Genomic DNA, 12,581 nt, shown 5'->3' with positions numbered 1-12,581 from the left:
GGAAGAATCATACCAGTTCTATTTTTTTCTCTCACCTTCTCCAAGCCGGTGGTCTCATCTTCAATCTCTTTGGGCAGCAGAATGAGCATGCTTATATGTTTGTTAAGGCATGGAAGCTCAAGGATGGCAACATTTAATTCTTTTACATAGCCCAGGCAAAAAGTAGCTTCCAGATTCATCATTTGCACTGGTTTAGTTTCAGTCTGCAAAACACAGAGGAAACAATCTGGCATTCCTTTTAATTCACAGACAAGATGGCAAGAGAGGAAAGTTTGTAAGCTTGCATGGAAGCAATACATTGAGTTACCATCAGACAGTTTGTTGGTTCTACAGTGGGCAGCTTTCCAAAGAAAAGTGGAACAGAACTCTACTTAACATAATAGCAATATATTGGGGATGTGCCTTAAAAGATAAATTTACCTAATATGGGTGGCCCTTAGTGCCTGTTTCACTGAAGGCTACAAACTATGCTGTCTACAAGGCATTGTCAAGCACTAAGCACATCTCAACAGTGAAGGTCAAGCTGTTCATATGAATAACTGATATTTTGGTTCAGGAGCTGAAAAATAATATGAAGAAATTTCAGGCTTACCTGAAACCCTACGTCTTTGCTTTTCATGAATGAGGGAAAACAAAACAAAACCGAAAAACCACAAACAAACAAACAAAAAACCACACCACCAAACAAAACAAACAAAAAAAACCCACAACACAAAACATGACTATTTATTTCACAGAGAAGATTTACAAACTGTTCTGCTCACCTGGAAACTCATTTAAAATTCAAATTCAGTAGAAAAATGTTACTTTAGTGGAAAAAAAATAACTTGAGGTGTTTCACTTAAAATTTTTAATGTTAATTGTAAAACTGTTAAAACTTTTTTAGCTGAAACTGTTGGCTGATGTGGTAATTTATGAGAATTTTCATTGAACCTGAAACTCCAACTTTTCTCATGCACATAGATGTTTGTATATATTGGGAGTATAATCTAACTCACAAATGTTGCCCAGCTTTATATCTTGGTTTAAAGCTGTCTGTCTGATCACAATATTTATCACTACTCACAGACTCCTGAAGGCAACAGCTACGAGTGCTGTACCCTCTTGGACTTCATGGCTAAGCAGGGCTGATGTACAGAGGGCTGCAGTCCTGAGGCTGACTGCAAAGAGGGAGGTCGATGGGTGCCATCCCTGAAGAGGAATGCAAAGGGCTCAGACTCCATGGGTGTAGATGTTTCACTAGCTCTGTGACCACACGAAATACAATGTTCTCTGTTCCACGCTGCTGGTTTTGGGATGTAGCCTCTGGTACAGGTTGCGATCTCTTGCAAGAAGCTACCCATGAAGATGTGCATGTCCTTGTAAGCAATGGCTGCTTTTGATCACTTGTGCCTGGCTCCTGCTGTCTAAATATACCAGCAGGACAGTCTGTTTTCACACCGGGCCTTTGAATGTGAAAGCACCAGCCCAGTTTTAAAACAACACAACAACCAAACTGGTTTACAGACCCTTGCAAGAGCGTATAGGTTTAGATGGAGTCTAAGAATGCCATGGTAATAATAAACATTTCTCATTTTTTCTGGTTGGGATTTCCTTAGCTCAAAGTTTGCCTTTTCTTGAGTGGAAACAGTGCTCTCTTTTTTTTCAGAACATACCTTGTTGACTTTAAAAGGACATTCTTTGATCTCTGCCTCTGGGAACTTCTTCATCCAGTTTGTGACAAAATAAGCTGCATTAACGAGGAGGATCTGAGTCTGGTCACTTACACTATCCTCGTTCACAATATTCTCCATTTTGCCTGTGAACAGGTTTAAGATGGTCGTTAATACAACAATGCATTATCAGTATATCAATTGCATCAACTGAACATGGAAACATTCCAATGAATTAAAAAGCTTGCATCCTGTACCTCACAGGTAAAAAATTTTAATTCTAATGGAAAATTCCAGAAAGAAGCACTTACTTAAAATTGCAGCTTAATGTTCAAAATGGGATTTGGGATCAAGACAGCTCTTCTGTTTTCTTGGCTTATATATAGCATGGAATCAAAAATACATCTACTGCTTTTGTTCAGTACTTTAAAGAAGGTAATACATTTTCAGTGAAAGTCAACAGGTGTAAGTATAAAAACATTTGTCATTTGGAGAGACAGTCTTGAAGGGAAGTTTGAGATTAGCAACTAATTTCTAGAGTGATACATGAGAATAAAATAACCAGAATAACAGAAGTGCAGCTCTGATGACAATTCATAACCAAACACTGCTACAGACTTCAAAAAGAGTATGAAAATGTTGTGTGTTCCCCTTGCTCTGTTTCAGATCCGTTCAAGCACTGCTGTAAAAGAGACTGAATCCACTGGGGAGGCGGGTCCTGCCTTCATGCATGAATTGCATGGGTAGGGCAAGGTGCTTCCACCTCTGCCAGCCTGGGAAGGCCCAGACATGACTCATGCAGCTATGTTGTCATATTTGTGCCACACGAGGCAGCAGCTGCCTGTGCACAGGCTGCAAACGGGCTCTGTTATGGGTGCTGGGTGCTCGCACAGGCCAGAGCCAGACCTCTGCCCCCCAAGGACCCTCACGGTCACTGATGGGCAGCTCCTGTGACATGGCCAAGTGGCTGATGGCTCAGCGGCACCACGGGGAAGGTGCCTGCAGGCCCATGTCTGCAGGAAGGCACCTCCAAATGAGAGACATGCTTTCAGTTGTGGCACCTTTGCTGGCTACAGCAGCAAAGCCACAGAGCTGAGCTGAGCTACTAATTAACTGCCTGAAATCCAGAGGCCAGCAAATACTTCCCATTACAAGGAAACTTATAAAAGAAACTAGGGCCTGGGTTTGATGTATTGGTGTCAGATGTTTGTGAAGCTCCATAGCCAAGAGCTGTTGTTCTCCCAAACTGTCCAGTTGCAGTGAAACGTCAGCAGCTTTCCCCAAGGCTAATGCAAGGTCAGTCTCACACTTCCACCTTCAGAAATGCCGCAGTAGTGATTTCAAAACAGGCTGATGTTGCTAATCCTCATTAATCCAAATAATAGGTCTAGTTCCAGTGCTTTCACTACATATTTATTTCTAAAAGCATAAGTAAAGAGGTGTCACAAGAACAACGATCTCTTTCCTCAAAGGGGTAAACAGCATCCCCAAGGTTAACCTGGACTCACCATCAGTTAGCTCTGAAAGAGATTTGTTGATCTTCTGTCGGGTTTCCTCAGTTTTTTCTTTGAAGTCCACTAATTCCAGTTCAGATGGAAAAGGCCTCTTTGTGGAGTTGACAAAGTCCTGAAAGACAACAGGTACCAAAGTCATCCTTGGTTAAATGCCGTCCACTCAATGGCACTTTACACAGCCTGCAATATTGGCATCCCTAGCTTCACCACGGGGTAGCTGGGGAGCTTATGATGATGGATAGCTATTAAATAACAGGGGGTGACAATCAGGATACAGAGCTGCTTTCAGCACAGCGCTCCCAACAGTGTCTTCAGTCTGGTGGCATTACATCAGCAGCTAAAGTAACTTTGGTACTGCAGGAGTGAGAATGTTGCCAGAGTCTGAAAGGATGAAACAACCCTCAGTCCAGACCTGGGTAAGAGAAAGAACTGAGATAAAGGCCGTGGGCTGCTCACATCATGTCTGTACTCGCCAGGTGAGATGTCTATTGCTGTGGATAGGTATTGGCCTTTGCTGTAGCAGAGGCTGAGCAGCAGGCAATCTGGTTATAGCATCATTTAGGATAGCACGAGCTTTCTGAAACATCACTTTTAGGAAGATGCTGCCCTTGTTTGGGGCACTATTCAAAGGCAACTTTTGAGAAAAAAAAAAAAACAACAGTTATTTGAAGGTCTATAAGGCCAAATAACACCTTCCTCACTTGTGTTGTTTCAGTAGCCAGGCTTCTGCCTCCTCAGATAGATTAAGAAAACTACAGGTTATGCAGTAATTACTTGGGTGTGTGAACTGGACACATACTTGCGCCATCAACTTGTTTTAAAACTCCTTTTTGCTCATACTTACAATGCAAAGACCTTGATGTGGCATACAAGCTATATTGCATTCAAAACTTACTGAGCCTACTGACCTAAAGCATATTAATGAGAGAATTACAAATGTTGTAATAGTTGCATAGCTTGGGGTCAAACAGCAGATTCATCCTCCCACAAACTTTTACGGCAGCAAAGCATATTATGTCATTCATTATCTGAATCTAGACCAGTAACAGCCAAAAGTAAGATAATTTATTTTTAAATAACATTGAAGTCTGACACCATAACCAGTCAACATGCTGGCCAAGCAATTCATAGGACCAGGGCTTTTCTGAAGTACTTACTGTGGTAGGATTAAGAGACTTGTCTACGAAGAGCCGTTTGACCATTTTCAGTGCAAAGAAAGAGCTGAGTTTGGAAACATCTGAAGTTACTGTTTGAAATCCGAAAGAAACATCTTTGACATCTTGTAAATGGAGTACCTGTTAAATGAACATAATAAAATAAATAATAAATAAAATATTCTTAGTATTATCTAAACATTCCTAACAGTTTAGCAGAAAATAATGCTAGTTTGTGACTGGAGCTGTGGCTTTATGTGTTTAAGCTAACAACACAGCCTCTTGCTGTTGTAACTCAAAAATCATTTATGTATTTGACATCCTCACGTAAATCTAAAACCCTGATTCTCCCAGAACTTTAACCAAATGTGTTTCTTTCCTGTGAGCAGTCCAAAGAAATCAATAAACCTGTTCATGCAGTGATGTTACTTAATTGATTAAAACTCTGCGGTACGGTATCACAATGTTTTCACCAAATTTGCATTCCTGTCAAAAAAAATGGAGATTTGAAGCCAGGCAAGTGAGGGTCCCAGCTAATCTCCTTTCTAGAAGTGGGCTATACCTTTAAAAATGCTTAACAGATCATCAGGTTTTCTGATTGCTGTGACTAGTACATGACATCACATGATATTTCAGCAAGAAAAGAGATCAGATAACTGTGTCTGGTTTGGTAGACAACGTATGAGCTGGAGGTAGGGCTGCTGACCCACACATGGCCACCTTCCAGCTCTTGGGAATGGCAAGTCCAGCTCTACAAAGTTCTGGGGTGACCTAAAACTCACCACTTTCAGGCACAAGAGGTGAGAGGTTCCTGCTGGTTTTGTTTGAAAATGATCTTGTAAACACGGATTGAACTCCTGTGCCTGCTTATTACAGGGTCTTTGATGGTGGTGGTTTCATTACAGGCAGCCTACCCAACCCTCCTCACCTGTCTCAAATTCCTGCCTGAGGCACAGCAGGCTTAAGGAACCTTCCTTTCCCTTTGTCTCTCACTTCTGCTCTTTTTTCCCTGAACACATCGTATCTTCACAGACATGACAAAGTGCTGCTCTGCCTTAGCCACCCCTCCACATCCTTCGTTCTCCTTGCTCAGCGGGAGCAGAAGGAAACAAGCACCCAAGGACACGGCACCAGCATGTCCCTCATAGACAAACTCCACAGTCATTCCCTCAGACACAACTTTCTCGACTTACTTCCTTTTCCTCCAACACTTCTATTTCTTAGTATGTTAACTGCAGAAGACACTTTTGTGCCTGGAAACTATTTTTGAGGAGAAAGTTACACTACTGCAACTTCTCTACCTGGGAGAGCTTTTGGCATGAGTTTATTAACTGATACTCCAGGGCAAGACTACCAGTCTGGCTGGTAAAACCCAAGCATGAACTCGGCAGGCAGAAGCTAGAACAGACACAGAAAATAGGGGATATTACATTTAGAAACAAAGCAAGTTCTCCTTAGTATCTGTAGTCAGCACATTTTATATACCACTTGAGAAATATGAAACATGAACATGTTTATGTAACAGAACTGCATTTGTGGATGTGTACACTAATTTATTATGGGATGGTTCAAAGCAAATTGCAGACACGAGTGAAAACGAAATTAAGCACAGGTTAATATTTTGAACTCTCCCAGTAGAGAGACAGCACCTGAATTATGAAACGCTGAGCAAGCTGCAGGACGTCATTTAAATTAAAAAAAAAAAAAATCTAGAGTTAATTTGTATTTTTTTTTAATCCTGTTTGGAAAAATCTGGAATGCCTAGTAGATTTTCATGGATATATTGCTGTGCAGCTCTGCAAATAGCACAAGACTCATCATCTGTGACATGAGTGGGGGCACAGGAGGCTGCACTCACGGGTACCTTCAGTGAATGAGGAATTACAGGAGGAATTCCCAGTGGAGGGAAAATGTATTCAAATATGTAGAATGTTCCTCAGAGCAAGGTGATAATCTGCATATCAATACATACTGAATTTGCTTCTCGTCCACCTCTAGGTAACTGCAGAAACCGTGGGCACCCTCACTGGGATACAAAGGAACGATGCAAATCTCTGCTCACGCAAGGGCAGCAGGAGAGGCTGCAAGGTGCCTCCCTGCACTGCAGACTGAGCTTGATAGACTGATTGCATCATGACAGCCATGCTGCATCGCGGTGTTGGAAACCCCTTGAACACCGTGAGCTGCTTGTAATGAGAAACATTCATGTTGTGCCCTCTTCTACTGCATTAGCCTCCTCTCATCTATATTGCAGGAGAAAGGAGAAATGTCAGTGACAGAGCTGCTAAGCATACTTGCTGCTGACAAATAATGGCAAAGTTATTTCCAGTTCTATAAAGATTAGGCATTCTTGAATAATGAGGGAAAAAAAATATCCAGCAAATGCAGTGACATTGGCTATGACTTGCAGCCTCAATCAACACTACACTAAAAGGGGACAAGGCTTTAATGCAACTGTTGAGGACTCCGTCGTGTCCCCTTCCACCATGTAAACATTTGAGAAAGCATTTTCTTTATGTCAGATTTTCAATCTCTTTTGCTGTGTGCAGCCATGGATTGTGGAACCATTTAGAAATTTCAGATGGATGGTTTGCAGCCTGGCTTACAAGGGAATATCCAGTAGAATACTAACGAGGATAAAAAAGAAAGCTACCTCTGACAGCCATATAATTTTGCAGCCAAAAACAGGACGTTGATAGCTTACCTGTTTCATCTGGTCTGCAGTGTCACCTTTCGTAGCTTTATATGCCAGAGCCAGAGACGTTGAGGTACACAGTGGTGCAAAAATAATATTGGCTGTTTTGTCGTTCTCACACAGTTTTTTGAACATATCAACTGCAAAGGCAGTGTTTGCTAGTTGCAGAGCATCCATTGTCATCCTGAAACAGCAAAGGGAAAAGAGAGATAACTCAGAGTGTAATTCTAGCTCCTGCTGTGATGGGGCTGGGTCAGAGCACCGAGGGAGTCTAGATACCAGTATGGGGACTGAGTACCTTGAATGAGGAGAGGAAGAGGAGAGGCCAACTGACCCCGCTCAGCTTCAGAGCACACCAGCAGCTCCCGAGGAGCCAGGAAGGTCTCATCCATGTCCAACCAAGGAAATGTGAGTGGTTCAGTAAAAGCCATTATCTTCAAGTGACAGCTGGCAACGCTATGTGTGATGTAGAGCCAGCACTAGCAGAAGTACTTGGGTAAATCTGGGTAGGTCAGGGTAACCCATGCATATTGAGTCAAATTGGATCACATGTGACTTTAATCTGTTTTTAATTGATACTCTTAAAATGTGCCAGCTTATAAGGTACTCTGCCTGTGCCCTGGGCTCTCCTGGCTCTCAGACAGCCCTTTAATAGTCTCACAATCTTTCCTGTTTCTTGCTTCATGGCTAATTGTTCATTAAAGCTTTCTCTTTGGTATATGTCCTTCCTCTAAGAGATTATTCCCCATTCTCCCTAGCCTTGCTAGATGTCTCCAGAAACCTGTCCGGTCCTGTAGGCTGAGATTGTCCTAGAAACTTAAAGGAGGCTTCCTAAATAAATACTGCCGTGTGCCCATTCATCACTCACACTGTTTTAACTGCAAATAATTTCCTAGCTGTTCTTAATAACTGCAGTTGCCACGGAGCTGTTAGATGATCTGTGCAGTCAGGAATGGGATGGGTGGTGCTCACGGGACAATTGCTGTAGTCCATGCTCTGGGAAAGCCAGGGAGTATTCCCATCTTCCAGACCATTTTCACACACCTGAAATTGCACTTTGGTGTAAGCACGTTTGTGTAGATTTAAGCTAACAAGGGTGAACCTCAGAATTTCAGTCAATAGCACAAGTCTGGCTTTAGACCAGCAAGTACACAGAAGACAACCCTTTTAGCATAGCAAATTTGAGACTACTCTGCCCTCAGTGTCCACGTATCCCTAAAAATAAGGGTAATCTGTTAAAATTGGTGTTATACAGCTCCATCAAAGCTATTGACGGAGACAGAAAGGAAACTGAAAATATGAATATTGGGAGAGAATTCAAAAGGCATAAGATTTCACATAGAACCTAAAAGGTGTCTCCAGCACTTGCTCTCTCCAGGAAAAATGGCAAAATAGTGGAATAAATATGGCGTGGATGGGTGATTTTAAAAGGTGTGTTCTTATCCAGACATACCTATCTGCATTTGCATTTCAAGCTCTGACACTGAAGATCTAGGGCTCCTATTTTATCATATTGTGAAAAGGAAAGTCAGTTATTTCTTACGTTGGTAAGAGGTTTACTAATCTTTTGACGAACATCTTAAAGACAGAGATTTCTCTCCAATAACTGACTACTTAATGCTGCAGTCTCAAACTTTTCCTTGCCTAGTTCAAATCATTTGCATTCTGGCGGGGAAAGATCTCAATGGGTGAGAGCTGCAAGATATGAGAAGACAGAAAGGGGAAGCGGGAACATGTGGGCAGGGACCTGTCTCCAGCAAGGTGCCTTTCCTGACTGTTCACTCTCACCCCAGTTCAGAAAGACACTTTGAACGAGAGCAATCTCCTATTTGAGCACGTGTCATACTGCCCAAACTTGGCTGAGCATCCGACACCATTGTACAGAGATGCTGTGGAGCAGCTGTGGTACTTGACAATAGTGAATGACTTCCAAATAACCTGTGGTATTTATATATCTTTATGGGAGTAACAGAATGGGTGCACAATTTGCCTGCAACATGGTAGAGAAAACACTTTGTTTTACTCATAAAGCCTGTTTGATTAGAGATGGCCTTTTACAAAATAAATGTCTTTTAAAAATTTTTAATCAACTTATTCATGTTTTTGGATCTATTTGGTAAGGTAAGTGCTTTATTTGACAACTGGTTTGTTTTGGGCTAAAAGATGATGTGTAAAGGGTTAATGAAATGCACTGCACAATCCAATTAAGATTTTTTAAAAAAACAACCTGGCATAAAACCAAAGCCTTTTTAATCCGTGTTTGAAAAGCACACCTAACCTTCACTGCACTCTTGCAAAATGTTCTGACTGTTGGTATTAGCAACAAACTGTTTGCTAACAAATCCCCTCCCACTGTGAAAAAAAAAAAAAAAAAGGGATTTGTCTTGAGGAGGGAAAACAATAAATACATATCACTGAAGAAAGTTATCCCCACATAAATATATAGATGAGTATTCTTTGCAACATCTAGAGGCTTTGCCAGGGCGCTGAATTAAGAATGAGTTCTGGCCGGACTTGTCCTTCTTCCAGCAGCTGCTCGGTAAAGAGCGATTATCCATGTGAGATCCCATTTTACAGTGTCAGCAGGCGTCATGCTGATGTCAGAGTGAGGATCAGGAAACATGTCTCAGGTATCTTGCAGGTGTAAAGGGAGAAACTGAGCGCTGGCCCAGCACTGCAACCATCTGTCTTGATTACATAGTCACAATTTCTCACATATGAAAGCAACTAATTAGCAGAAAAGCCAAGCTTGCCAGAAACTATGGGCTCAGCACACACCTTAAAGGAGGACAACTTTGGGCAGAAGTGGCAAAAGACAGTTAAAACAAATTTGAAGGACTGAGGCTGCTGCTGAGGGAGTCACTTGGAACAATAGAAGCAAAGCAGCAAATGTAAAATCATCCTTCAAAATGCCTCTGCAGTTGCTCATCCCAGACATGCACCTTTGTGCCTGTGCATGTCTTAAACAAACTCCCTTGCACAGGCTACCTATCTTTCCCATTAACTCAACCATTCATACATGAACATACAACACATATGTATACTTTGTCTCCCTCTCTCCTTCTGTCCCTCTCCCAGCTAAAATTTGAAACTTTGCGGCAAGGGTCAGCTTCCCAGGTATTTCTGACTGGGGAGCTGGTGAAAAGTTACTCAGAGACCAAGAATATGTCATTTGACATCTACCACCCTGAAGAAAATAATACAGAGAAACTCACAATGCAGAATGAGGCATGTAATTCACCCCCAAAAAATCTAATTTGCTAGTAGGGTAGCATATCATTCTTTAGTGCTGGCTGGCCTGATATTATTCTACATAGGCCTCTGGATCTTCTTTACAGCCTAAAAATCAATATGCAATCACAACCGCTTAAAAATATTTTTTATTGCTGTACTTTCATCCTAACATTAGTATTTTCAGTTACATCAGCAAACATAGGGTGATATTAAGATTTGTATGTGCTACCTGTGTTTCACTTCCTTGGATTGCAAGACATGCAGAGTAAGAAAATCAAATATGAAATTTTGCAAAATTAATTGAACCTTTTCTTCTTTATGCCAGTGAAAAGCTGTATCATGACTTAGAAACTCTTCTGTCCTTGTTGGTGGCTCTGATACTGTTCATGCTGAGTAATTTACTGCGAAGTTTCTATGTTCCTTTTCAATGAGGAAAATGGGACATATTTTGTGGTGAACCTTTTGTTTACCTTTTGTTCATCCAGTAACTGCTGATGCTCTCAAAGCTTCTTTTGTGCTGAGTGAAACTATGTCTGGTAGTGGTAAAGCTCTCCATTCTTATAATTTCTTTCTCTTAGTGCTACTATTGACATAATGCTCATTCAGGGCATTTTGTTGGAAAAAAAGAAAAAATTGTTTCACCCTTAACACTGAATGATGGGCTTGAAAGCCAAGAATAATCTCTATTCTGTCATCTTTTTCAACTGCACTTGGTCAGTCAGTTCTTTTATGCTGTATTTATTAATGTTGTTATGATATTGAGGAGCTCATGACATTCATATTATTGAAAGGAATTTGCTGTATTATATATCACAAAATCTCAAATCTCTTTAAAGCCTCGAGCATCCCAAGCCTCGTGAGTCTATGAAAGCCAGTTCCAGTCAAGTGAGAGGGGTTGAGGCTCACATTAAGAGGAAAGCCCATTAGTTGCCCATTAGCAGTCTTAGAAACCAGACACAGCTCCTGAGTCAGTAATAACAGGGAACCCTCAAACAGGGAGGAGTCAAAAAATTGGCAATGAAAATTTTAAAAGGCCTGCTGCATGGATTCTTGCTGAGTCCCTCCTTTCCTGGGAAAGTGGGATGTCAGCATTTCCAGAGAGGCCCGGGGCACTGGAGCACCTTCTAAGCACAAGTAGCTTGTGATCCACCCAGCTTTGCTTAAAACTGTGACCCTGCCACAGTGTTATAGGAATGGTGTCAGATACAGAAGGGAGCTGAAAGGCTATAGAACCAGTTTAAAAAAGCCTGATGTAAACTTGTTTATTGGTATAAGACACCATTTTTTCTTAGTCAACAACAACAAAACTAGAACAAAACAAACAAACAAACAAACAAACAAAAAACACCACCAGAGAGGCTTTGTTTACTATCTGCTTACTAAGATAAAAGCTAAATATAGCTTATCTTTTAAAAATATAATCAGGAGAATAACAATGTCTGTGGGAAAATGTCTGACAAGTTGGGTTAGCTACAAGGTGGGGACTATCTGATAAAGCAGAACAAGTATTTATTCTTGTCTCAGTTAAGCTGTCCTTCCAGGAGAACACACCTGTGGCAGACAAAGCACAGACCGTGCTGTGGGGTGTACTGGGTTCACAGCTCAGGAGCTGTGAGTGCCAGCATGGTAGTCTCTCCAGTTCAAACAAACTTCCATCGAGAGGATAAATTAAATTAAATGACCCCCATGCATGTTTCACAAGTGAGGCATTAATCTCTGGAACTACCTGGAGCCTTTAATATGAACCCACTTCAGCTCTTAATCCACAAACACAAAATATGAAGTAAATACAAGACTCCTGTGAGCCTTTTTTTCTTACTTCTACACAAATGACAACTCTCCACCTGGCAGACTACCCGCCTACACAACAAGGACACAATTTCGTCTGAACAAACGTTTCTTTGAGCAATGCAAGATATGAGACTGATGTGGGACCAGGGTGTCCCGTATGGTTGGGGAAAAAGCCCTGTCAGCAAAAGGAAAGTCACTCCAAGAAGGAAAGAGAGAAACGAGCCACCACAATAAGCTTTGTTGTACCTCAACGGTCAGTGAATTCTTCAAACTAAATTGTCACACTGAAAATAAATTGGTAATTACTGAACCTGAGATCCTGCCCTTCACTTTAAACAAGAGCAGATTAGTCACTTCATTTATAACTCAAAGCAAACAGAGCAGAGCGTACACACCTCTGTAGAAAATGAGAGGAATATTCCTCTGTAATCAGGACTTACAAAACAGTCTAAATCCTACTTTGACACATGGAGCATTTTCACAGCATCATACACAACCTGCTTTTTCTGATATGGGGAAAGACATTTGCAATAAACCGCCA

General features: G+C 41.4%; 1 protein-coding gene across 1 annotated transcript in view; it reads right to left on the bottom strand.

Annotated features, from left to right (window-relative positions):
- SERPINB5 (serpin family B member 5) overlaps window positions 1-7,192 on the bottom strand; it is a gene marked incomplete at its 5' end in the record, with an annotated part of 28,648 nt that extends 21,456 nt beyond the window's left edge. Inside the window, 5 exons of the mRNA XM_082044574.1 lie at window positions 36-203; window positions 1,656-1,798; window positions 3,161-3,278; window positions 4,324-4,461; window positions 7,025-7,192. Coding sequence (XP_081900700.1) covers window positions 36-203; window positions 1,656-1,798; window positions 3,161-3,278; window positions 4,324-4,461; window positions 7,025-7,192 — 735 coding nt within the window. The remainder of the gene's footprint in view (window positions 1-35; window positions 204-1,655; window positions 1,799-3,160; window positions 3,279-4,323; window positions 4,462-7,024) is intronic.
- Between the last annotated feature and the right edge of the window lie 5,389 nt (window positions 7,193-12,581).

This window comes from Streptopelia decaocto (genome assembly GCF_964273445.1).
Source record: "Streptopelia decaocto genome assembly, chromosome: 2".
NCBI lineage: Eukaryota > Metazoa > Chordata > Aves > Columbiformes > Columbidae > Streptopelia > Streptopelia decaocto.
Note: the sequence above shows the minus strand (reverse complement) of the source record. Positions and strands in the feature narration are given on the sequence as shown.